This window comes from Acomys minous (assembly GCF_964271855.1).
Source record: "Acomys minous genome assembly, chromosome: 15".
NCBI lineage: Eukaryota > Metazoa > Chordata > Mammalia > Rodentia > Muridae > Acomys > Acomys minous.
This window is the reverse complement of record NC_140497.1, coordinates 14,212,603-14,239,157: the sequence shown is the minus strand read 5'-3', so window position 1 is coordinate 14,239,157 and position 26,555 is coordinate 14,212,603. Positions and strand designations below refer to the sequence as shown.

At 44.4% G+C, this 26,555-nt stretch overlaps 1 protein-coding gene and 1 long non-coding RNA gene across 3 annotated transcripts in view; one reads left to right on the top strand and one right to left on the bottom strand.

Moving 5' to 3' along the window:
- Positions 1-881: 881 nt before the first annotated feature.
- Positions 882-5,463, bottom strand: LOC311585153. The gene is made up of 2 exons (XR_014775120.1): positions 4,929-5,463; positions 882-4,357 (listed from the first exon to the last, which is right to left on the bottom strand). It is a non-coding gene; the product is annotated as an uncharacterized lncRNA (long non-coding RNA).
- Positions 5,464-5,614: 151 nt separating this feature from the next.
- Positions 5,615-26,555, top strand: part of GPAT4 (glycerol-3-phosphate acyltransferase 4) — a 41,267-nt gene continuing 20,326 nt past the window's right edge. The window contains exons 1-2 of one of the 2 annotated variants that reach the window (XM_084760029.1): positions 5,615-5,751; positions 23,569-24,563. In XM_084760029.1, the coding sequence (XP_084616155.1) occupies positions 24,399-24,563 (165 nt within the window). In that variant the 5' untranslated portion in view covers positions 5,615-5,751; positions 23,569-24,398. Of the gene's footprint in view, positions 5,752-5,843; positions 5,990-23,568; positions 24,564-26,555 lie in introns of those variants that run through there. The other variant, XM_084760028.1, reaches the window with a different exon arrangement.

The window sequence follows — 26,555 nt, the reverse complement described above, 5'->3', positions numbered from 1 at the left end:
AGATGGAACTCTGTGAGTTCATAGCCAGCAGAGTCCAAAGCCAGCCGGACCTATGTAGCAAGTTACAAGCTAATCAAGGCTACATAGTGAAAGCCTGTCTTTAAAAAAAACAAAAACCCAGCAATTTATAGGCCATTTCATGAAATACAAATTTGGGGAAGGGTAAAGGAGGCAGGCACTTGGCACTCCTGCCCGACAAGCAGTTCAGCGCTTCGCTGGAGCCCCTGAGAGGAAGGGACCAGTGTGACAGATTGTCCTCTGACCTTCACACACATTACAGACTCACACTCAAACATGAAAACCCAAACACCCACTTCACCATTAAATGTGCCTCTGAATGGACAGCCACGTAGAAACGTGATCAGGCACATGGTGGTGGCTTCCTGCCTCTTCTGGGTAGTATGTCTTCCTCTCGTGTGTGTGTGGGGGGGGGGGGGGGGGACCTCTCTGGAATGAGGGTCCTCAGAAGCGAAAATGACCTTCCTAGATTGTATACCTTGCTTTGGGGAAAATATGATTTGTACTTTTTATGCCCCACCCTGAGAGGAGAAGTTATGGTTTCTGTGATGGTTTCAGGAGAGAAAGGCAAGAGGCAGGCAGGCAGGCAGGCAGGCAGGGAGACAGTGCTTGTGAGGTTGTTTTAAGGCTTTCCAACCTTTAGTCCAAGCACTCACCATGTCAAGGTGCTGCATTAGGGGGGTAGCAGTTTCCAAACCTCGATATGTACATTTGGAGAAAGCAGCTGAGATTCTCCTAGAGAAAACCAGCACAAGTCAAGGAATAGTATGTTCCTGCAAAGATGAAAAAGCACCAACATTTGGGACCTCTGAAAGGTTTTAAAATGAGATCAGATGGAATTAAATTTATGGGGTTTTTTTGGGGGGGGGGAGGAACTTGTTTACAATTAAAAATATATCTCTAGTGACTATGGCGATCAGAGGCCGAGCTCATGCTTGAACACTTGGTCGGTCACACGTTCGTGCTGGGCTAAATGATGGGACCGTTGGAATTTGAGGCGTGGCCGGGAGAGGTAGACTCTTCAGGGCCGCGAGCCTTTCACTGTGTAGCCGAACCCTGCCTCCAGTCTAGAGCTCTCTACTTCCTAAACCAACAAGATGTCACAAGCCACAAGTGCAACTCCCCAAGGCAGCTAGCTGCAGGCTGTTCACTGACCTCCTCCAGTTTAGTCCTCAGTTTCTAAGCCCTGGAGTTCTTTAGTGTTTGCAACTAGGCGGCTGTATTATGTCACCAGGCTGGGCTTTGAATTTATTGTTCTCCTGCTAGGATTATTAGGTGTTCAACCATCCCACCTCTCGCTTCCTGTTCTAAGGTCCCAGGGGCTGCCCCACTTTGGGTCATTTACCTATAGAACTACGGCTATAACTAAGATTGACCAAACCAGGCACCAAATGAAAATGGAGAAAAGAGACAAATAGCCCCTCAGCCTGAGAACAGCTTGCATAAAAAAAAATAATAAGGTTGGAAATTAATGGGAATGGTTGTTACTGTCACTCACGATTTCATAGGACTAGATTTCTCTACTCATTATGACTTACAGGAAACAGGTGACTATAATTCCCAAGCAGTTCTCTACCCATGAGCAACCTGGAAACTTTATAGCAAGTAATTCCTGCTCATTTCCTACAGTAACTCCTAACAATGTAACTTATCATTTGTTGCAAAAATTATAATTGTCTATGTACATTGTAAAGTACACAAAATCTAACAGCTTTTAATTTTTTCCCTTAATTTTCTTTTTTCTTTAAAATTTTATTTATTCAGATTACAACTTAATTGCTATCCCATCACTTGTATCCTCCCATTCCTCCCTCTCTCCCGCTTTTACCCTATTCCCCTCCCCTAGGTCTATGACTGAGGGGACCTCCTCCCCGACTATATGGTCATAGGTTATCAAGTCTCATCTTGGTAGCCTGCGTATTCTTTGAGTGCCACTAGGCCTCCCCACCAAAGGGAAGTGGTCAAATATGGAGCACCAGAGCTCATGTCAAAGTCAGTCCCCACTCTCCACATAACTGTGGAGAAATCCCCTGTCTATTGGGTAGATCAGAGTAGGGGTTCAATGTTTACTACTATATTGTCCTTGGTTAGTGCAATAGTTTGAGCAACCCCCTGGGCCCCAATCTACCCATCACAATGTTTTCTTGTAGGTTTCTAGGACCCTCTGTGTCCTTCTATTTCCCCATCTCCTATATTTCTCTTACCTAAAGTCTCAGTAGGATGTCCTCACATCTATCCCAATCTCCTGGTAAGTGAAGACTTTTGTGGGATGTGTCTTTTGGGCTAGTGCCCAAGTATAAGCAAGTATATACCATGTGAGTCTTTCTGCTTCTGGCTTAACTCACTCAATATGATCATTTCTAGTCCCATCCATTTGTCCACAAATTTAGGGAATTCCTTGTTTTTAATAGCTGAGTAGTGTTCCATAGTGTAAACGTACTACAGTTTCTTTATCCATTCTTCAACTGAGGGACACTTAGGCTGTTTCCAGGTTCTGGCTATTATGAATAAGGCTGCTATGAACATGGTTGAGCATATGTCCTTGTGTGGTGGAGCATTTTCTGGTTGCTGGTGGGAATGCAAACTTGTAAAACCCCTTAATTTTCTTAATAGTACATCCTCCTCAAGATCTAACTAGTTGGGAACAAAGATGGAATCCTGGATCTTTTTCAGCTACATGGAGTTTTGTTACCTGAACAGCCACAGTTTAGTTGACTGGTCACTTGGGATTCTTTCTAAACTTTGCTACAATAATCACAGCTCCATTAATCCCCTGTGACACTTGTCATTTCATTCACAAATAAGAAAAGCTAGCCTGGCGTGGTGGTGCACACCTGTAATCCCAACATTCGGGAGGCAGAGGCAGGCGGCTTGATGTGAGTTCAAGGCCAGCCTAGTTTACAAAGTACAAAGTGAGTCCAGGACAGCCATGGCTGCACAAGGAACCTTGTCTTGAAAAAAAAATTTACAGTGCACATGACAGACAAAGGATTACACATAGTTAGTCAAATGCAGCCCTTTGGTGGGGGGGCGGAGGATGAGAGGCAAAATCCATATGTAGCTTAGGCTGCCTGGAGCTCTTGACCATCTTCCCCCAGAGCTGGAATCAAAGGTTGTGGCACTGCAGTCAACCAGCCAAGATACTTTTATCCCAGTTGGTACTAATCTGCAGATATAAGAGCTTCAGCATTCTCATATTGTGCCTAAACTTGCCACCTAGTACCTCCCCACTCAGAAAATCAGCTACCTTTCCTTGACCCTGCTGTTTGTCAGGGGAGGAAGAAAGGCTTAGTATTAAGCTCTTCAGATAGCATTCACACAGGCAATGTCTGCCCAGCTGGCTGGTTTCCAACTGAGTTAAGTAACATGATTGATTTGGTAGATCTTTTCCAATTCTAAGTGGTTGAAATGTTACTCCAACTCAAGGTCTCTGTGGGTGAAAGGCTGTTAACCCTGAAATGTTGACATGGGTTCAAGCATGTGTTTACATGCTTAGGTGGGTTTGTGGGCATTTTAAGCTGTTACTGTAATCTGTGATAATCACGAGTTAAGAAAGATTTGAGGTGTTTAGAAGTAGGAAGGCTTATTTGGACTCACAGCTCCAGGCTTTTCAGTATGATTTGAACAGGCTCCATGCTTCGGCCTGTAGTGAAGCACACCACCATGGGAAGGAATGGGGAAGAAAAGGCTGCTTGGCTCATGGCGACCAGGAAAGGGGTGGGGCGGGGTCCCCAATCCACTTCCATTGTAATCCTCTTCCTAAAGGCTCTGCCACTTCTCCACCATGTAGTAACAAGCTGGTAGACCATTTTTTCTGACTGCTTGGTAACTTCTCTTTAATACAATCTACTTTGATAGTTCTTTCCCCTCCCCAACTCCTACCAAATCCATCTCCCTCTACATCCAACCTTATGTTTTTCCTCTTTCTCAAAAAAAAAAAAAAAAAAAAAAGACCCATAAAAACATAACAAAATCAAACAAGCAAAAGACCAACAAAATAACCAAACAAAAAAGTTCAAAACAAAACATGGGATTTGTTTTGTGCTAGCCAACTGCTTCTGAACACCGGGCCTGCCCTGGGGTGTGGTTAATCTACCTAGTCTTCACTGGAGAAATGTGACTTTCCAATTACCAGCTGGTATTGTTTGCAAACAGCTTCTTGGTTAGCGGTGAAGCTTCGTGTTCAACTTTCCTCCATGCTGGGATCTCTGTGGTCCTACGCATGCTATCATAGTCTCCATGACTTCCTGTTGGGCCCAGAAGACACTGTTTCTTTGAAGTATCCATCACCACCGGCTCTTCCAGTCTTCTGCCTCCTCTTCCTCATAGCTCCCTGAGCCTAGAGGGGAGGGGTTTGATGAAGACACCCCATTTAGAACCAAGTGCCCTGAAGTCTCTCACTCTGCACACTTCAGCTCCTGCCTCTGCTTTTGTGGAGTGCTGTGATGGTGAGCTACCACATTCAGTTTATCAGAGTGGTTTAAAGAAACGATGGCTTTAAAAAGTATTTTCCTGTATTCATTCCTCAGCACATAAGTGTTGTAAGCTTAAAAACAGCATATTTGGGGTTTACAATGTATTAGGATACTTGCTTTTAAAAACTGTTTCAGAGCCGAGTGTGATGGTGCACAACTTTAATTCCAGCACTCAGGAGGCAGAGCTATTCAGATCCCTGTGAGTCAGAGGCCAGCCTGGTCTACAAAGCGAGTCCAGGACAGCCAAGGCTACACAGAGAAACCCTGTCTCGAAAAACAAAACAAAAAATGGCATGCACGCCAACCTCATTATTATGCGACCTTGTTTCCATAGTTAACAATAGTAAAGCTACATATACATAGCAAAATAATTTTAAATAAGTTTATGATTATCAGTAAAAATCTGTCATGTATACCGATGTGATATTTACATACCTGGGGTTGTGTAAAATTTTTCTTTGGCAAAATGAAATCGAAAAGTAGAAACGTTTAAGTTCCGAATTAGAGAAAAGGCTTGATGCTGTAGGAATTAAATAAAAGCAAGAAACTCGGACAGTTGATCGAGTGCATTTTTAGTATGCATGAGGCCCTGAGGTCCAGCCCCAGCATCTTATAACCGTGGGGTGGTAGTTTGTTTATTCAGCACGCAGGGACGTGGAAGATGTAGGTTCAGAAGGGCATGGGCATCTGTCACCTCAAAGCGTTTGCGGCAAGGCAAGCCTGTATTATAGGACGTCTTGCAAATAAATAAATAAATGGCGTGCCCGCCACGCCACACACATCCCTGCTTTCTCCTTTGTCTTCCTCTCGAGGGACCCACGAAGCCGCTGGAGTTTCGAGTCTGACCAGAGGTTAGTTAGAACTGAGGCTGAGCTGGAAAACTGCAGCTGGCCAACCAGCCAACTGTGTCAAGAGCAGCTCAGGGATGCCCGCTGGCGCTGGGGTAGCAGCTAACATTCCGTGGCCAGCCAGAACCGAATCTCACTGTACACCAAGTCCCACATTGGCTCAGTAAACAAACCTCGCTCTTCGGGCCAATCACGCTTCCCCGCCTTCCGTATCCCCCCCGCCCCCCATGCCTGTACTGGAAACCTGACGCAGCTCAGAAACCTAGCGGGTCTTCTGAAAGCGACCTTTGCTCACACCGAGAATCCCCGCAGCATCATTGCCAGGGGCGGGCGAGCGCACGCCGGGGACGGGCCAATCGCCGAGCGCAGGAGGCGAGCGTCGCTCGCGCCCCACCCGGTCCGCGCGAAGGGTAAGCTCCTGGTACCCACCCCCTAATCCCCAGCGTCTCCCCCCCACCCCCACCCCACCCTTGCCCCCGCCCCGAGAACCGCGCAAGCGCGGGGGTGGGGGCGGGACGCGGGGGGGCCACGTCCAGCGGCGTAGACAAAGGCGGGCGTGCGCACGCTCTGACGTAGGCCTGGGCTGGCGGCGGGCAAGGCCCGGCGGGAGCGGCAGCCGCTGAGAACTGGAGCCGAGCCTCACGGCCGGTGAGTTGGATCTGGCCCTGCCGGAAGCCCCTGCCCGGCGTGCGTGGGGCGCGGGATGGAGGGCGGCGGTCAGCCAGAGGAGCGGCCGCTGCCCGGAGGTCCGAGATCCCTCCCTCCCGCCCAGCTCCTGTGTCCAGCTAGCCCCTCCGTTCTCTTCTTGTCTCCTCGCCCGGCCCTCTTCCCCCCTTTCCTGCCGCCTCGCTCCTTTGCTCAGCCTGCCCTGCTGCCCTCCCCCGGCCCTCCTCCCCGATCGCCTCCTCTCCTCTCAGCCGGCTTCTCTTGTTGTCAACCGACCACACTCCCCTCGCAGGCCGCTCGCCACCTCGGCCCTTTAAGGCCCTGAGCTAAGTAAGGAGCGTGGCTGAGAACCGGGCGTTAGATCACGTGGAAGCGCCTTCACCTGTGCTTCCCCCTGGAATGCTGCATGCACCCTTTCCGCCCCCCGGTTGTGCTTATACTTTTTTTTCTTTTTCGGGTCTGTCTCCTGTTCCTCTCCTCTCCCCGCATTTGAAACAGTGCCGGGCGCCAGGTTTGCCTCATCATATTAAGGCCAGTCAGTCCAGCTTCATTCTACATCGCTTTCCTGAGCCTCTTCTCCAGCCTTCTTCACACCCCAGTCTGCATGGACCCTAAGCCGTGGTTCCATGACCTCGGTGGCAGCATCCTATCTGAAAGTTTTACTTACTCACTTTCCATCTTATTTGGATATAATACTGGTGACCCAGAAGTTGGAGAGGCATCTATGTGAAATTGCCTGGTTTCGTGGATGTACGTTCTGTCCCGTATTCAACTCTTAATGCTTATTATCGTAGATGGCCTAGGAAGCAGCTGAGCTTTGGTTTGAGTTCGTTTTCCTTAATTTTAGCAGAACTTTAAAAATCTCTGCCGAATAGGAGCATTTCTTAAAGACTGTGTCGCAACCCCGTAAAAAGGGGGCATGAAAGTCACTTATAGCGAAATCAAAAACTAGACAAAACTAATGTAATCCTGCCTGCTGGGTGTGCTTTTCTCTTTCTGAGAGTAACTTTTCAGATCTGTATTTTGGAAGATTTCAGATATACAACAATAGTATTTCTAGCTGACATTTGCCCTTTATTTAGTCACAATAACAGCCATGGCTAATCTTGTGCCATCTACCTTGCCATTTACTTTAATTTTTTGAATCTCAGGAAGAAAAGAATTAGCCCTCCAGCCTGTCCGGGAGTATGGGGTGGGGAGTTTTGTTTACCTATGAGCTGTCTTCAGTCCCAGAGAAGTATTTGATAGCCAGTGAGCCTTTGCATGTCAAAAGTAGCTTAAGTTTCAAGGTAAAGATTATAACATTGCATAAAATCATATTTTATTTGTTGTTGGAAGATACCCTTGTTATGCAATGTAATGATGGTGGGGCGAGGGGCTCCTGTGGTGTGCCCAGGCCAAGGTGTTGCCCGCACAGCTGATCTGGATGAGGGCAGAGAGTGAGAGAAAGGGCACTCTTAGGACACAGAGTAAGCTGCTGCGGCCGGGGGTCCTAACATCAGCCCACACCTGGTACACATGTCATCATCGCAGGTCATGAGGTCCCTGAGGGCAGGGCTGCAGATGCCCCTGCAGGGCAACAACCCTACTTACTATTAAAAGCTGAGGGGATGGCTCTGAGGGTAAAGGGCTGCCCAAACCTGAAGTTCTGAGTTCAGATCCCCAGCGTCCGTGTGAAAAGTCACATGTGACGCTCACCTGTAATCTCACTGCTGGGAGGCAGACACAAGGGGATCCTGGGAGCCATCTGGTAAGGTCCAGGTTTAGGAATAGACCTTGTCTCCATGAGGTAGAAGGAATGGAGAGACGGCTCAGTCAGGAGAGGCTGAAAGTTTGCAGAGAGCCTGGATTTGATATCGGGCACTGTATGGTGGTTTACAGCTATCTGTAACTCCAGCTCCAGGTGATCCTACACGAACACACACACACACACACACACACACACACACACACACACACACACTCATTGTTTAATAAAACAGGGATGGAGAAGACAGCTGCTCCTGCAGAGGCCCTAGGTTTGATCGCCAGCATCCAGTAGTGGTTCAGAACTGCCCATAGCTCCAGTTCCGGGGATCTGGTACCCTCTTCTGGCCACAGACACCAGGTGTGCACAGATGCAGGTATGCACATATATACATGAAGGCAAAACCCTCAAACATACAAAATATAAAACACATTTTAAAACATTTTAAAGTAAGAGAATGACTAAGGAAGAGACTTGACTTCTGGGTTTCAATATGCCCATGTGATCCACCTGCCTCTGCCTCCCAAGTGCTGGAATTAAAGGCACGTGCTACCACGCCCGGCTTCGTTTTTGTTTGTTTGTTTGTTTTTGTTTTTAATGAGCCTTCATTTTAGAGGGATTTATTGGTCTGTTCAAATGCATAGTTCTAAAAGCCCAATATTGAAGCTAGGAAGAAGATCCCATTTTCTCAACTCTGCATTGGGTGGTTTTTTTTGTTTGTTTTTGTTTTCTTCTCTGCCACAGTAAAGTGCCACTTTCAGGTTGCCTTGAAAACTATTAGAATCTTCAACGATTTAGATGAGTTAACATGAGCTTTCCCAATGAAGTTCAGAATAGTACAGTGAAAATATGCTTTAATTTATTTTAAAAATAAATGTGGGGCAAAGGACAAGTTTTGATTTTTAGCTTTTAGGAGACTTCAGGAAACACTGTCTTAAAAATGGCTGGCAATGAGATATAAGAAATTTAGGTAACATTCACTGCTATTTAATAAAGTCACGAAAGGCATTACACTGGGGACATTGCGGCTCAAGTGATGGAGCACTCAGTATACTTGAGTCCCTGGATTTGATCCGCAACACTGCCAGGAAAATGTGTTAGCTTTTGTTTTAATAAAACATAGTATGCATTTCCTAGCAAACTCTATGCTATTAAATTCCTTATAAAGAAGGCCAATGAATTTTCAGTACAGTCATCACAACTATGACAGATACTGTTCTGAAAGCGCATTTTTAGGAAGTTTGTTGTTGGCACAGTATACAATAGCATTCACAACAAAATAAGATGGCGGCAGGATATCAGTTGTAAAATCTTGGGGACCACTGAAGGTGGTTTGTCATTGACCCAAATGCCCTTATGCAATGCTATAACAGTTATTTTCCCCCCAAAACAATATTGCAGCTAGGAAAGTGTCAGTACTACAAAGCTACCCACAGAGTTCCATGGCCCAATTAAAGGAGCTTCTTCACATGTGTTGAGTGGTTTGCTTGTTTATAGTAAGGGAACTGAGGTGCATACATGCAGAGGATAACTATTACCAAGATTTCTTACATAAGAAACCTGTCTCATGGGATGCTTTAAATGGGACAACTTCATTAAGTGACTCTGTATGTTGGTTCAGGGCTGGATTATTTTACAAAAGGACTAGGAATTGATTTATGAGTCTAACTATGCGAGTTAGACTCATAAGCCAACTGAAAAGTAATATAACTGAGTTACCTGGATCGCATTCCATCCATAGACAGCATAGGGCAAAACTCCTGAGTGTTGCCGACAGTCAGTCCATCTTCCTGCTAGGCACTCCTCTTACATCGCCCTCCCATCCTGTGTGATGGCTAATCGTAATTCAGTTGATTGACTGAGAAAGGCTTCGATTAGCAAAGCCCCCCCAGGGGGGTGAGTTAGTGAATAGGTTAGTCCCTCAGATTCATATGGTGGTGTTACTGAACAGCGGACAAAGGTGAGTCACTGGGGCCATGCCCTTCAGAGTGTGTCGTCTTTGTGTGTTCCATCTCTGCTGCCTGTCTGCCATAAAGTAAACAGCAATTCCATTACACACCCTTCTGCCATAATCTGCCCAAGCCTGTGGATCTAGGCAACCTTACACTGAACCCTCTGGGCCTAAGCCAAATAATTTTTTTTTCTCTTGAGTTACTCAGTTATTTTGGTCACAGTGACAAAAAGCCTAGCAATTGCATGGCTATCATTTCACTTGTATATCAGGGTTTTTTTGTTTGTTTGGTTGGTTGGTTTTGGTTTTTTACATTTAATGTGAGGATGTTCTCCAAGGAGTGCTGTGAATAAGCAAATCCTCGACTGTAGGGTACTGTAGATTCAGGCATGAGTATAGGCCATGTGCATATCGTGCATGGCTGTCAGTTTACTTTCAGGATGGCCGTTGATGAGTTTGTCACCAATACAGTAATTGCCATGGATGGCGCTGAGTGGGAAGCCGCTCCATCTAGGTGACACGGCGTCCTCGTCGGCTTTCAGTTCCACCATGCAGTGATTGAAATTGATCTATCCCCCTGGTCTCTGGCGCTTGAATACTTGGTGTCCACAGTTGGTGGCGCTGTTTGTGGAGGCTTAGGAGGCATGGCCTTGAGGTTCCGAGAGCTACATGTTCTTCCCACGTCAGTTCCCACTCTGCTTCTTAACTGTGGCTCAGGGAGTGAGTCTTCAGCATCCTGTGGCAGCTGTCATGCCTGCTGCCTCTGCTGTCCTCGTGGGCTTTTTAATCCCTCTACAACCGCAGGAGACAAACCTCTCCTCCTCTAAGTTGCCTTGGTCATGGTGTTTTACCTCAACAGTAGAAAAGTAACTAACAGAAAGGGTGACCAGAAGCAACTTTGGAGGAAAGGGTCACTGTTGATCAGTGAGGGACATGAGGACAGGAAGTGTGGAGGAAATGTGCTTCCTGCCTTGCTCAGCTTCCTTATACCACCAGGATCACCTACTCAGGGATGGGCCACTCATGGACTGGGCCTTCCCACATCAATTATTAGTAACGTGCGCCACCTACATGACCACAGGCCAGTCCGATGGAGATAAAGCCTCAGTTGAGGCTCCTTTTTCTTAGGTAACTGTTATTGAAACAAAGTTTCTCTCTCTCTTTTTTTTTTTTTTTTTTTTTTTTGGTTTTTCAAGACAGAGTCTCTCTGTGTAGCCTTGACTGTCCTGGACTCACTTTGTAGACCAGGCTGGCCTCGAACTCACAGCGATCCACCTGCCTCTGCCTCCCGAGTACTGGGATTAAAGGCGTGCGCCACCACGCCCGGCCCGACAAAGTTTCTCTTTGTAGCTCTGATTGCCCTAGAACTTACTCTGTAGAACAGGCTGGCCTCGAACTCTGAGATCTACCTGCCTCTGGCTCCCAAACGCTGGGGATTAAAGGTATTTACCACTGCAGCCCACTTCTCAGGTAACTTAATCTGTGTCAGGTTGATAAAAACTAACTGACAGAGTTGACCCCTTGTCTGCTTGACCCAAACATATCACTGTTAAACCATAGTCCTCCCTCTCTTGTTTATCCTGAGCCCTCTGTCACACTATGAAACAGAATTTTGGAAGTCCCACAGTCTTCAAATTTTTCTGAGACAGGATCTCGATTACAGTTGTTTTCAACTTTCCTAAGTCTGTAACCCTTTGATACAGTTCCTCATGTTGTGATGACTGCTCCCCCACCATAAAATTATTTTTATTACTACTTCATAACTAATTTTGTTACTCTTATGAATCTTAATGTAAATATCTGTGTTTTCTGATGGCCTTAGGCAACCCCTGTAAAAGGGTCATTAGGCCCTCAAAGGGGTCCTGACCCATGGGTTGAGAACCACTTCTCTGTTATGCAGTAGTCCTGAAACTTGTGTGTAAATCAGGCTGGACTGAAAACTCAGAGATCCACCTGCCTCTGCCTCCTGACTTGGTATTAAAGGCATATGCCACCATGCCTGGCAAATTTTTCAACATTTTAAAAAGATCAGGGTTTCTTCAAAAATTTATTCTCCTAACATTGTGCTCCTGTGAAATAAAAACAACATATATACTTTCTTATTTCAAAAGGAAAGATCCAGGGCACAGTTAAAATCAGATCAAAGCACTGGACATGGTGGCACATGCCTTTAATCTCAGCACTCGGGAGGCAGAGGCAGGTGGATTGCTGTAAGTTTAAGGTCAGCCTGGTCTGCATAGTAAGCCTAGGACAGCCAGGACTACACAGAGAAACCCTGCCTCCGGGAAAAAAATCAGATCAAAGTCTATGATCCAGCTATGTAAATAGCTCAGTGGTCCATAACTAGGAACTCACTCATGATCTCTGGCCTTAACTCACTTTTCCATCTCTAATGATAGGGAGAAAAAAAATACTTTCTTTTATTAGTTAGAAATATATTCTTTTCAGAGTTTCCCTTTTAAAGTTTTAAACTATTTACTAAAAATAATAAGTATATGTACAATTTTAATGTTTATGGTAGCTGCTTTGAAAAGAACATAAAAGTGATATGTTAGTTTGCTTTAGATTCCACAGTGTGTATGAAAAGATCACATTGAGACCTTTATATACAGTTGTCAACTAAAAAATTTAAAAGTTGGGCTGATGGGATTGTTCAGTGAGTAAAGGTGTTTGCCTGCAAGGCTGACAACCTGAGTTTGATCCCCAGGACGCACATGGTAAAAGAAGAGAACTGACTCCTGCAAGTTATCCTCCAACACACACATGCATGCGCATACACACACACACACACACACACACACACACACACACACTTCAAATTTTAAAATAATTTTTAAAATTAACCTCATCTGTTTACTTACAGTGTTGAAGATTGAGCCCAGGACCTTGCACATTGCTAGACAACTATTCCACCATTGAACCAAGCCCCCATCCCTTGAGTTTTTGAGATAGAGTTTAATGCGGGCGTGGTTCAAGGTCTCCACATAAGTGGCTTTCCTAAGATTTGGGATTGCAGTACTTGTGGTGTCTCCTCCCTTGAGGACAGTGACTCACATACCCAGCCCTGAGTATATGTGTGTTTGTGTGTGAGTGCTGGAGCTAGGGCCTCAGTCCTTGTGTCCTTGGCAGCCTCTTACTCCTGAGCTGTGTCCCTTGCCCTTTATTTAAGTGTACAGACTGAGACAGGATCTAATTCTGTAGTCCTGGCTGGCTTGAGCCTCACTATGTAGACCAGGCTAGCTTCAAACTCAGAGATCTATGTGCTTCTGCCTCCTAGGCTCTGGGATTAAAGATGTGTACTCCCAGACCCAGCTGCTGTGCTAATTTTTAAAACAAAGTCTCTAGTTCAAGCATTCCTGAAATTGACCACTGTAGCCCAGGCTGGCTTCAAACCCATGATCCTCCTGGCTCAACCTTTCTTTCAAGTGTTGAGATTTCAGCCCCAAGCCAAAACATCCAGCTCAATCTTTCTTCTTTGAATTGGCCTTGAACAAAGCAGAAACCATCACAGTATGCTTTGAAAGGGGCTCTAGCGGGCCTGAGAATGGCAAACGTGGCGCCAACAATTTTCGCTTCACCTTTCTCCTCCGTTCCCTCTGCCTTGCTAGACTGTTAGATCACATTCCTGAAGCTAGCCACCGAGGTCTGCTCTCTTAATTGGCCACTTTCTCCTCCTGAGGCTAACTATCAAGGTCTAGATATCAAATTATTGAAGTCCAGCAATCAAAACTCCCTTTGACCTTGCCTAATTAACACCTTGCCCAATCAAAACTAACCTACTCATCCTAACATGGCGTTCCTCCTTTCCCTTTGTAAAATGCCATTTGCCCAAGGGCCACTTCTGTCTCCTCTATCCAGAGGCCGTCCATTGTCCCTTCAGGGCAAGCATTCCATCCCCCTTTCCCTTGTCCTCTGTCTCCTCTCCTTGTCTCTTCCTCCCTACCCTTTGTCCCTCTCAAATAAATCTCCTTTATGCTGCGAACTTTGACTTGGGGTGTCTTGTGCCGATTTTGAGGTCCTTCCTGTTTAGTCAAACATTTTCTAAATTGTATTTTGTATTTCCACTAGACTAGGTGTACAAGGAGTTACAATTGCTGTACATCCCATATTTCATAAAGCTGCTGTTTTAGTTTTACATATGCTCATGAACATAAAATGGAATCTAATAATTAGAATTTCCATTCCCCTAACATAATATGGATCGCCTTTCCGTGACTACTTGCCACTCACATGTCCTCTCTAGGTGTCCAGATGTTATCACCACTAATTATGCTATTATTATCACTACTTAGCTACCATTGAGTTTGTTACTGACATCTAAAAATGGTTATTGAGAGAGAGAGAGAGGAGAGAGAGAGTGTGTGTGTACACATGCACAGGAGTTTCTGTGTGTTCTATAGTGTAAGGTTAAGTTGAACAACTTGTCAGTTCTATCTCCACCTTTCTTAAGACAGGATTTCACTATGTAACTCTAGCTGGCCTGGAACTTACTATGTAGACTAGGCTGGCCTCAAAGTCACAGAGAGCTGCCTCCTCCTACTTTGAGCTGCCATGTGATTGCTGACATTTGAACTCAGGACCTCTGGAAGAGCAGCCTGTGCTCTTAGCCACTGAGTCATCTCTCCAGCCCCTACTTTGAGTTCTAGGATTAAAGCTGTGCACCAACATTCCCAGCTGGTTCTCTCTTTCCATCATGTGATTCCCAGGGATTGAACTCAGATCATTAGGCTTAGTGACAAGCACCTTTATACCCTGAGCCATCTCCTTGACCTTATTACTGGCATTTAAAAATAACAACAAAAAGACAGCTTTTTGCATAAGGATTCAAACATAGAAGCACTGTTATTGAACTGCTTTGTTACGTGTGTTGCTGATTTGAACTTAGGCTCTTTTGGCTTTCACAGCAAGTGCTCATCTCACTAGGCCCCACATTCTCCTTTTTAGTTTTTTGTTTATTTTTTTTAAAGACAGAGATTCTCTGTTTAGAGTTGGCTGTCCTGGACTGTCTTTGTAGACCTGGCTGGCATCAAACTCGCAGAGATCTGCCTGCCTCTGCTTCCCTGGGTGCTAGGATTAGAGGTGTGTGCCACAGCCCCAGCTCCTTTTTAAAATTTTAAGATTTATTTTTATGTGTATGAGTGTTTTGCCTGCGTGTGTATAAGCACCATATGCACCCAGTGTGCCATTTAAGGCCTAAAGACAGTGTTGGTCCCCCTGAAAGTAGAGTTAAAACAATAAACCGTGTGTGTGTGTGTGTGTGTGTGTGTGTGTGTGTGTGTGTGTGTGTGTCCATGTGTCCTATACTATGTATGCATCATGTGCATGCAGTGTCTGCAAAGGCCAGAAGAGGGCATCTGATACCCTGTAGCTGGGGACAGATGTTTGTGAACAACCAAGTGAATGCTAAAAAACGATCCTGAGTCCTTTGCAAAAACAAGTGTTCTTCACTGCTGCGCCGTCTCTCCAGCCTATGTGTTTTCTTTTCTTGAGTGGATGAAAAACAAGGTTAAAATACTTGTTTTTCTCTAACTTCAAGATACTTTGCTTTTTGGAGTATACTCACTGTACCATGTCACTTACCCAGTGCTGACCCTAGTGAGTTGCGAATGGAGGCTTGGAGAGGGAGGAATGACAGGGACAGAGACAGATAGGACAAGACCCTTAACCCAGCCCCAATCTTCTTCCTGCTGAGCTGAGTCATCTTTTGCCTATTGTGACGTGACACTATCTTGAATAATTTCTCTTACCCAGAGCTGATTTCAAATGTACGCATATGGGTATTTCTTCAGGCTCGCTTTAACTTAGTCTCGTGCTTCTCTGTGTCTCGGAAACAACTTCCTACCGAGCTGCAGCAACCCATTGAAGCCATCTTTGACCACTAGTAACAGTTAACATGAAATCAGCCCAGCTGTGCCTGGAAGTCATGTCTGCCACCACGTCAGACATGAGCGTTTGATAGGTCTGTAGTTTAGCCTACCCAGAAGCAAATGTGAAAGTAAAGCCAGGAGCAGAAAGCTCTGCGGCATGGTACTGCTTCGGTTCTGTGGTTTGTCTTAGTTAATGTTCAGCCCTCAGAGCTCATAAAATGCAGAGGTTTGAGGTTAACTTATAACTTTGTGGTCTGTCATCAGCTTGTTGCCTCCGGCTTTGAAATGATAACTAATGTTTATACTTTTGATTTATCAAGCATTAAACCAGTATCTTGATCTGGTTGACTGATACTGTTGGCAGAGATTTGAGGTATGTATGTTCCACAATGTAAAAAAAGAGATTGGTAGACAAAAAACTCCATGTTCCCACTTACTAGTTTTTATTAACTTAGTCTTTTAAAAATAAAATGCACATACTGTACAATTTATCCATTTAGCACACACATTTCTCTCTGCTTCTGAGATATAGAGTCCCGCCTGCATGTTTCTGTCTCTGAACTATGTCATGCCTTCCCTCCATGATAAAGTAAAACTTGAAACTGAGCCAAAGTAACCACCCACACACAGAAAGCATCCAGTGCAGTAGTTAAGAGAACGGATATGTGCAAGGATCCCCAGAGCGAGCTTAGGACCTCATTACCTTGTGGAGCGCTCATCCCTTTTAGCTGATAACCCGTCTCTCCACTGTTCTCTAGTCCTGGCCACCATGACTCTATTTCTGTCTTTTTTTTTTTAATTAAATATTTTTATTTTTACATTGATATTTATATTATTATTTTTATTTACTTATTTATGTTATTACACATAAATACACTAAGCTACCTATAGCAAGAAGGACCATGACACAATCCGGAATTACATAAATGTTACATATTTCTGTCTTTATAGATCTATTTATTACATCTAAATGAACTCATGTAACTTACAGTCCTTTGTGTGATATTTGGAAGGTACTGATCCACAGAAGAGGGCATTGAATCCCCTGGAAAATGGTAGTGAGCCTCCATGTGAGTGCTGGGACTGGAACTCAGAGATGCGGGCAGAACAGCCACCAAATAACCACGGAGCCGTCTCTCCAGCTCTATATTGTGCTAAAATGTATGCCCCATAGCTGCTAATAATACCAATCCTCTACCTTAAGGGTGACCAGATGCCCTTTTTCTAGATAACAAGCAGCTTAATCTCATCTTCTGAGTGATCCCCAAAACAATGATTTTACCAATTGTATTCCTACGATACAGTTTCCTATCTTTCTTATCAGTATACTTAAATCTGTTTACATTTCCTTCTCCTTTTGCTACTTACAGAGTTAGATCCCTTTTACTTATGGATATATGTCATCAGAGATGGCTAGTGGGTTTTGCAGGTTATATGTGGTCTTTGCTGAGTTTATTGGTAATAATCCTGAGCCCAGCTCCAGCTGCACATTAGAATCACTCAAGCTTCGTAAAATTACTTGCTTTTTGTTTCTTTTGAACATGAATCCCGATCTACTTGGGGCTTTCTCTAGTTAGCGAGAAGCTCTGGTGAACAGGCCTGCCATGAGGCAAGTGTTAATTTCTTTCACGGTAGTTTGGAAAGATAGACGCAGTGGTGAGTGAGGGCTAGGAGACAGAGCCTTGTTCCGATTCCTAGTCTGCCACTCACTGGCTGTGACCCTGGGAAGCTTTGTCTCCTCAGCCTAGTACATCAGCTGTCAGTATCCCCTCCCGCAGAGATTCTGGCTACTTTTGTCTAGACTGAGGTCTCAGTGACTCACCTGTCCATCCTGATGGAGCCATTAGTGGACCTAGACTAGGCGTGCCTGAGTCTCCTGAGCCTACATTGCCTCCAGCCCTGCCATCTGTGCCGTGGCCGATGTCTGTCTGTCTTGGTTCAGAATGACTGACAGTCCTATGTTAATCTAAGCATTCACAGTGTGGTGCCTTTAAGCACCAAACATTTTCTTCCCTTGGAGGTGTTTTCACCCAGGTTCACTGTGCAGGCCATGGTATATATTTGTTTATTATGTCCTAATCTCCTGTTTGGGTTCTTTTACTGAAACATATTTATACATCATTATGGCATACATTATGGTAATCCCATACATGCTTGCAGTTTAGTGATGCCAAGGTAAATAAACATTTCCATCTCTTTAAACAATCATTTTATGTACTAGAAATTCCATACCTTTCCAACCACTTTGAAATATATTATAGGTTATTTCAGCCTATTGTGCTTAAAAACACAGAAGTTCTTCCCTCCAGGTGGGCTTTGACATCCTTGTTTATGTATTTTCCATCACACTTATTTGCTCTTTGGTATATGTGTAAAAGTAACTTTCATTCACCTGATTTAATTGTCGTCTTTGAGGCTTACTGCCTCCATCTGCTAACTTAGGCCTAGTCCTGGAAGCTTCTAGCCTTTGTACAAGCTAATCTAGGTCTAGAATGTTTTCATCCTCTAAGACTTACTGCTGAATAAGCTCACCCTTTCTAGCTCTTTCTGAACTCTCCATGGCTGGTTCAACTCAGCTGTCTCGCTCAAAACTCCTCTCCAAGCTGACTGATGCAGACTGGCTTCTCTCAGCTTCTGACTTCACCTGCTTGGCCTCACACTGACTTTGGCAATATGTTCTAATTGTGTCTCCTCATCCTCTGGCTCGTTCTGTCTTCACCTGTGTCTAGCTTGGTCTCTCTAACCTGTCTCTGTACACTTGTCCTGGTAAAAACTACCTCCTCTCTCTCTCCCTCTGCACTGCTCTCCTAAGTCCTCTTTTTCCTATCTCTTTTGGAAAGAGTTAGGCGTCTCCTACATCTGGCTCAGTCTGTCAAGTCTTTCTCTGATTTATCATTCTGTCTGCTCCTCAATTAGACATCACTTTCAAACATCATTGCTTCCTTCCTTCTACAGACTAACTTTACCTTCTGTATTCCATCCAGATGGGCTACACAGACGTAGGTCTTTGGATGTTATGCCTTGCCACAGCAGCCATGTTTCTGGATTAAAATTCCTCTCCATATATGTGTGGGCACACGTGCTCTGGCCAGCGCACAGAGACAGCCTGTGGAAGTCAGTTCTCTCCTTTTAGGAACTGAGCTCAGGTCATCGTCTTGGTGGCAAGTGCCTTTACCTCTGAGCCATCTAGTGGCCCTGGTGCCCCTTACTGAACTCCTTCACACCTCACTACCCTAGTCTTCTGTCTGGAGATGACGTGAGTTATGACAGCCAAACATCGTTAAATGTGCCCATTGGGATGTAGACACAATCAGCCCTGGTTGAAAACCATTGCTTTCATGTATTCTTAGTGTACACTTCTGTAAGTAGTGGTGCTGAACTTAAGGTACCCACATGTAAGCTTTATGACAGGCTAACTCACTCTTCAAAGAGATTGTAACATGGCATGTTAACTCTTTAACCAGTGGCATTTGAAAGTATTTTATAATTTATAATCAACACAGTGGTTTGGTAAAATTTACTATAGTACTGTTGTTGGTTGGTTGATTTGGTAAAATTTACTGTAGTACTGTTAGTTGGTTCGTTGGGTTTTAGTTTGTGTTTTTGAGACAGTCTTATGTATTCTAGGCTTTCCTCAAACTTACTATATAAGTAAGGATCCGTGAACTGCAATCCTCCTGCCTCAGCCTCTGGAGTTCTAGGATTACATGCATGGGCCACCACCTGCCTTACCATAGAGGTTTAAATCATATTTGTTGTTGTTTCATAGTTATCTTTTTCCCCCTTGTAGTTGAGTACTTGCTGCTTGCTGGAAATGTAATTTCTTACTACTTTTGTTTGTGTGTGTGGATTTTGTGCCTATGAAATACCTTTACCTCTAAGACTACTTAAAATTTGGTGTCCAGACTCAAAATAATGTTGCTGTGGTAGCTACCAATTGTAGATGAAAAGAGGATGTCTGTCTTAGACTTCTGGGTTAAGTCCGTCAGGGCAGGAAGCCAAGCAGGAAGCTGCTTGCTGCAGGCTTGCTCATTTATGTGAACTAGCTTAGATAATCCAGGACTGTTTGTTCAGGGAATGATGCCACCTTGTGTCAACTAGCAATGAAGACAGTCCCAACAGACGTGCTCATCGTGAGTCTGGTTTGAGTAATCCTTCTTGTCACATCTGTCTGTGTGAAGGTTGTGTATAGATGACAGACAGCTAACTAGGGCAATTATTGGGGAGAGGGGAAATAGTATGAACTGTTAATTGGCATTTAATGTGTGATGTACTTTGTGTGCTGAAAAATGCATCTATCTCTGTGTGGTCTAAGCAACCTAAATTTTAGTGTGTGTGTGTGTGTGTGTGTGTGTGTGTGTGTGTGTGTGTGTGTATGGAAACATAAAGATCAGAGAACAGCTTTTTCCTTCCATCCAGAGATCATACTTGGGTCATTGGGTTTGCACAGCAAGCACTTCTGTCTACTGAGCCGTCCCAGCAGCCTTAACTATTTATTTAGAAAATGCTCATATGGCATTTCTCTTTACATATTCTGACAGTAGTGGTCACCTGATGAAGATATGGTATTTCTCAGAATGCTTTCTGAGAATATTGATTTCTGTGTGTAGGAGTGACAATAGCCCCTGCCACGTACCTATAACCTGATCTGACCTGGCATAGAGTTTTAAATAAATTTAATAATTTATTTCCCAACCTTTTCTGGGGCTCCTGTTTTCCTACATAGCCAGCATGAAAGTTTGAAATAATGACTTTGTGTTTGCTTTTTCACTTGACTCTCATCTATAGGTTATTTGTTCACTGACTTAACATAATATTCAGCACATACATGTCCAATGAGTATGTGCTGAATTAGTCATTCCAAGAATTGAGGACATTTGGAGACATAAGAAGCCCAGATTCGCCTTTAATCCCAGCACTCAGGGAGGCAGAGGCAGACAGATTACTGTGAGTTCAAGGCCAGCCTGATCTACAAAGCGAGTCCAGGACAACCAAGGCTACACAGAGAAACCCTATCCGGGTGGGGGAAAGGGGGCAGTTTAGCTGGCTCTGACTACAAACTACTTCCTTTCTGACAGACTCAGAACTAGTTGGTTCTTGTTTTTTTGGTTTTTTGTTTTTGTTTTTTTCTGAAACAGTGAGTTGGGTTTGGGGGGGGGGGGACAAGGGGACTTTTGTTTGATGTGATTCTTAGTGTTTGGCAGGAATCTAGCTGTAAAAACTAAGAAAGTAAGTAAATACAAATTAATGGCTTCCCTGCCACACACCCTTAAGAGATCCTGTTGTTTGTTACTTGAGGCAAAGTAATACTTGCTTCTAAATGTGTAGTTTTCTGGTACCTCAGTTACTTCTGACTTTATATTTCTCCTAATCCTCCAAAGTGTGTAGGAAGTTATTGTATAACTGCAGTGTGTATATTGTTTCCTTGACTTCTAAGAATTTAGTGAGTATTGGTGTTGGCCAGAGAACTTGTCAGACTAGTTCAGGGTTCTCTGGCTTGGAGTCAGCTTTTATGAGCAAGTGCCCTAGGAGGGGCAGGCTGAAGGGAGAGGTCACTATCTCTCATGGGAAAAAGGATAGTTACAAGCCATTTCTGTGAAGGCCAGTGCTCAATACTGTAGACTTTCGCAGGCCATGGTCTCTGTCACACATCCTCATATCTCATTAAAGTTGTAAGAGCCATACCAAGCTTCAACGCCTTATGAAACAAAGCATAGTCAGTAATGTGTGGTTGGCCAACTCTTGAGCTAAGTGAAGAAATGAGTGTGTTGCTACATGTGTTTATTTTAGTGTTTTGGGGACATGAACCCAGAATAACCTTGAGAGTTCTCAGTTGATTGTAATACAAAGAATGTCAAAACTTTGACATGTGGGGTCAAAACTGATATGTGACAGTCACGCTGGGCCCATGGAAGTCGGCGTAACCTTGGCCAGTGGGACAGAGGGCTCTTGCTGCATCTTCTTATAGGAGTGCTGGCCAAAGGGAGCAGGGGCCAGGGTAAGAGGGGCAGTGGAGTGGAGCTGTAGCTCTTGAATTAGGCCAGGCCCTGACAGGTGTCAGGAACACAGTGACGCAAATTCCTCAGTCACTTTGGGGATGTGGTTAGAAACCTGGCATGTATAATGAGTTTGGGCAGTTTATAAAAACGAAAAACAAGACACACATGTACTTGGATTCTGAGAACAGCAAGTTCTAATATGTGATTCCAGATCTGCCCTGTGGTTTTTTTGTTTTTTGTTTTTTGTTTTTCCTTTATAGGAAGTCTTATAGCACCTGGCATAAGTGAGACACTGATTATTTCAGGGTAGTTTGGAATGTAAGAAGCCATAAATGTTGTTAAAGAACTTGAGATAAGAGATGGTCCCTTGTCTGGATTTCTGCAGAACTAACATGTGTGGTCCTAGGAGATTTAATTAATCTTCTGTATCTTACTATCCTCGTTTGTAAATGGTAGTGGTGACAGCCACACCATAGAGCTTTTAGTAGAATAAATGAAGAGTGTGTGGATGATGCTTTTAGCTTAGTGCCTTTGGTGTTGTAATCATTCAGCAAATATTGGCAATAATTGAAAGTGGAAGAAGCGGTAACGAGAAATAGGAACAATTGTTTGTGAGTCAGTGACACTGAAGTAGTGTGTTAGGTTTAGCATTTGACTACTAGCCATATGGGAAGATGCTGGGAACAAAGATAGGAGAACTGAATCATTTCTACCTCATTTCATTTAGTAATTAGAAAATGGAAGTAAGATATGTTGATAGGAAGGAGATAAATATATGGGATAACAGTTTTATTACATTTATTTTGTGTGTGTATGTGTACGTTTGCTTGTGCCATGGTGCTATGTAGAAGTCAGAGGACGGCTTATGGAGATTAGTTCTTTCCTTGTACCATGTGGGTTCTGGGGACCAAACTCAGGGGCTTAAGCTTAGTGGCAAATGCCTTTACCCACTGAACTACTTAGCCAGCCCTGAGATAACACATATTAGCTCATAAAACACTGATCAGCATTGGCAGTGAAGTCAGTACCCATTTGTTTAAGTCCTTGAACTGTATATTGGGACAAAACTGAAATGTGAGTTCTGGGGAAACAGACACTTGTGCCAGTGGCTGAGATGTAGCTCTGTTAGAGGGTCCTTGCCCAGCACAGTCAAGGAGGGCCCAGCTTCCATGCCGAGCATCAGATGGTAAGCACTTTTGCTAGGAAGATTTGATAGAATACTCCCAAGTACAGAACTTGCATTGGTAACTTGTAATTTGGAATGAGTGCTATTTATTGGACTAGTTTTATGATTTTTAAAGGCAACAATGTAGTGCAGTAGACTGAAAGGGCTTAATTTCTGTTCTATTTCTAGGAATTTTGCTGGTACTAAATCATGTATGGTAGTATGTAAGAGCAGTATTTAATAAAAAGATGAAATTAGTAGTGTCTAGTCTTAGGAGACAGCCTACGTTAATCCTGGTTTGTTCTTACAGTTGCTAACTGCACATGCACTGAGTGGAGGGAGCTCTGTTTTCACTGATAGACAAAGTAGAAAGCAGAGTGAAGAACAGTGTTCCTTGTTAAAAATGCCTTCATTTCTGTTGTCTGCTCCTGACAGGAACAGTAACGAATGCTTTCCTGTGTAAATAGCAGTTATACTGGGAAGAAGACAAAGCTAATCCTACCATTACATCTGTTATGAAGAACTAATCCTGGGTAACTATGGGACAAATCAGAAGGAGATTTACATTTTACATTATACCCTTACCTTTCAAAATGTGTACTATCAAAAGTTGGCGTGGCCACAGTTGGCCTCATTGCAGCTTAAAACACTGGAAATCTCCATTTTTCTCCCATGTATGTACCTGTTAGCTGCTCTCTTTTAACTTTGATGCCTAGAGAAACAGGCTAGGCATTCGCCCTGCCACGGCTCTCCCTTGCCACACACATGGAAGCGTGTGAACACTTCTCCTCTTGCTTTGTGTGACTGATGGTGTTTCTGTTTCCACCCCCAGCTCTGGCAGCATGTAAACAACCCTTTGCCAAGAACCCAGGTCACCGCTGAGAAGGCTGCCTTAAGGGAGAAGAATATCAGAGGACACCAATGCCAGGCGTGTCTGCAATAGTGCTCGGTACAAGCAGCATGAGACATTCTGTGCCAGCCTCTGTGTGCTACTGGCAAAAGCTGGGGCTCTCCGGGTAGGAGCGTCCTGGGGCAGCCAGCACCAGGAGCCCCCACGGGAGCATGGGACCACCTATGAACTCTTAACAGTGAACTCAGGTTTGGTTTATGAAGGAATATTAAGTAAACGTTACTTAATTTCTACATACTGACGCTCAGAAGCCTTTGGTGTGAAGTGCCAGCAGCTACCCTTGTCTACTGGAGTTGTCAGGATTCTTCTGCTGCCAAGGTGAGCTCTTCTTGGTACTTCTGGCAATACAGATCTTTAGGATAGATTTCACCTGCTGAATGCTTTGGGGCAGAAGGAAAGTAAAACCTTGGAAGCAGCCACATCGCCGAGCAGAAAGCTCTCCCTTGCTACTCGCTTGCCCGGACACTCAGTCTGGACTTGGGTGCTGTTCCTTAAGCCTGTCCTGCCTCGTTCACACAGACTATCTGCCCGGAAGAGAGACCTAGAGTTTTTGGGGTGCTCCTGTGACCCTTTCTACTACTCTGCACTACAACTCTGTATTCAGGCAGCCGGATGACATGAACTTTGAGATGGAGTTTGTCACCTGTTGGGGACTGGCTGCCTTTCCAAGGCTTGTGCTGTCAGAAGGGACCATCTGAAGGACGCGTCTGTGTGTGGAAAGGAGGCCACCAGCCTGACCTCCATCCTCCACCATGTTCCTGTTGCTGCCTTTTGATAGCTTGATTGTCAACCTTCTGGGCATCTCCCTGACTGTCCTCTTCACCCTGCTCCTCGTGTTCATCATCGTCCCTGCCATTTTTGGAGTCTCCTTTGGTATCCGAAAGCTCTACATGAAAACACTGTTAAAGATCTTTGCGGTAAGTTGTGCTGTTGTGATAGGCTTCCTCACAGGGATGAGAAGGGGGTCCCTTCACCTCGTGGGTCAGACTGGGGCCTCGACACTGGAAACTGCCTCCTACAGATCAGGTAGTAGGAAATAAGGCTTCTGCTTATGGGCTCCTTTTTTCCTCTCCCAGGAATCTGAGGTAGATCCTTGCATTCAAGCAAAAAAGATGCAGAGAAAGCTCATTTGAATTATTTCAGAAGGACAGAGGGTACATAAGGACCTGACCTGCTCAGCAGAACCGGTTGTGTTAAATGGGAGCAGATGAGAAGTAGCAGCTCCTGGTGTTGAACTGTGCTACAAGATTTTACTGTCTAGACAAAGTTGCTGCTTTAGTTGCAGAATCTGTTTTAATAGTCACCAGATCCTCAGGAATTCTTTTCCACAGCTGAAACTGCATAATTTGAGTCATATACCATGATAATATATTACACTTGCTCATGTGACATCTTGTTGTTTATTTGGTTTGATTTGATGGTTCTAGGGATCAAACCAAGGGTCGTTGGCATGCTTTGCAAGCACTTTACAGTTTTTAAATAATTTTTCCATTTTTAGTTTTTTTGAAATCTGTTTTATCACTGTCCTTACAAGAATGCGGTGGGGCTAGAGAGATGGTGCAGAGGTTAAGAGGATATGCTGCTTCTTCCAGAGACCTACATCCAGTAACCTATAACCACTGAGCCCTCAGTTCCAGAGGAATCCAACACCTCTGACCTCTGTGGGGCCTACACTCATGTGCACAGACACACATGTGCACACGTACGTATGTACGTACGTACATACATACATATATATATACATACATACATAATTAAAAATGATAAAAAGTTTGAAATTGAAGTAAAATAAACAATATAAATCCATTCTAAACACAGTTTAGTTGCATTCAGTATGTTCATATTACACATCCACCACCTCTTGTAGTACCACATTACCAATTAAAAGGAAGCTCTTAAACTGTCCCAGGACTGAGGAAGATTACTAGTTCAAAGTCAGTCTGAACTGGTTCCTTCCTGTGGATGGAATCATACATGGCGCACACTCTCTGGCTTCTTTGACTTAGTATTTCAGAGCTCTTCTGAATGGCAGCAGTTGTCAGGACTTTGTGTGTTGTGTGTGGTTGAATAATAGCTCATTGGGTGTCTGTACTTGGTTTGTTTATGCATTCATCCACTGATGAGCTCTTTCCACTCTTGGGCTGCTGTCAATAGTACTGCTGTGGACGCCTGTTGAGAGTGCCTGTTCTCAAGTCAGTTTATGTTACGTTTTTATTCAAATATGTTCATGTTTTTGACTGTGTGTGGGAACACATGTGTGCATGTGGGGACCTGAGGTTGATGTGTCACCCATCTTCCTCAGTCGCTCTTCCACCTTATTTATTGAAACAGAGTCTCTTAGTCAAACCCAGAGCTTGCTGACGTCTGTCAGTCTCTCTAGCCAGTATGCTGTGGAGATCCTGTCCCTGACACCTGAGGCTGAAATTATAGGTGGGCCACCATGTCCCTCTGGCATTCGTGTGTAGGTTCTGGGGCTCTGAATTCTGGTCCTGATGCTTGCGTGGCAAGTGCTTTAAGCACTGGGTCATCTCTCCTGACCCTAAAAATCACCACTTTTAAAACAGAAGTAAGAGCTATAAATATTGGGCTCTTTTTTGTTGCTTAGTTCATCTTGGATGGCATGGGTGAGACAAAAAGCCTAGAAGACTCGTATGTATATCCTTTCCTCAGTATGGAGAGCCAACCAGATGGCTCCTGCGTGAAGGCTGGCAAGCCTGGTAACCCGAGTCCTATCCCTTAGCCCGTATGGTGGAGGGAGAGAATCGACTACCTGAAAGTTGTCAGCCTTTGGCCTCCACTCATGCACCGTGGCAAGTAGATAGATAGTGTATTAGTAGGGACCTCTGGAAGAACAGAAATGACAGGGTGGGCGGGTGTATAGATGAATGGATGGATCGATAGATAGACAG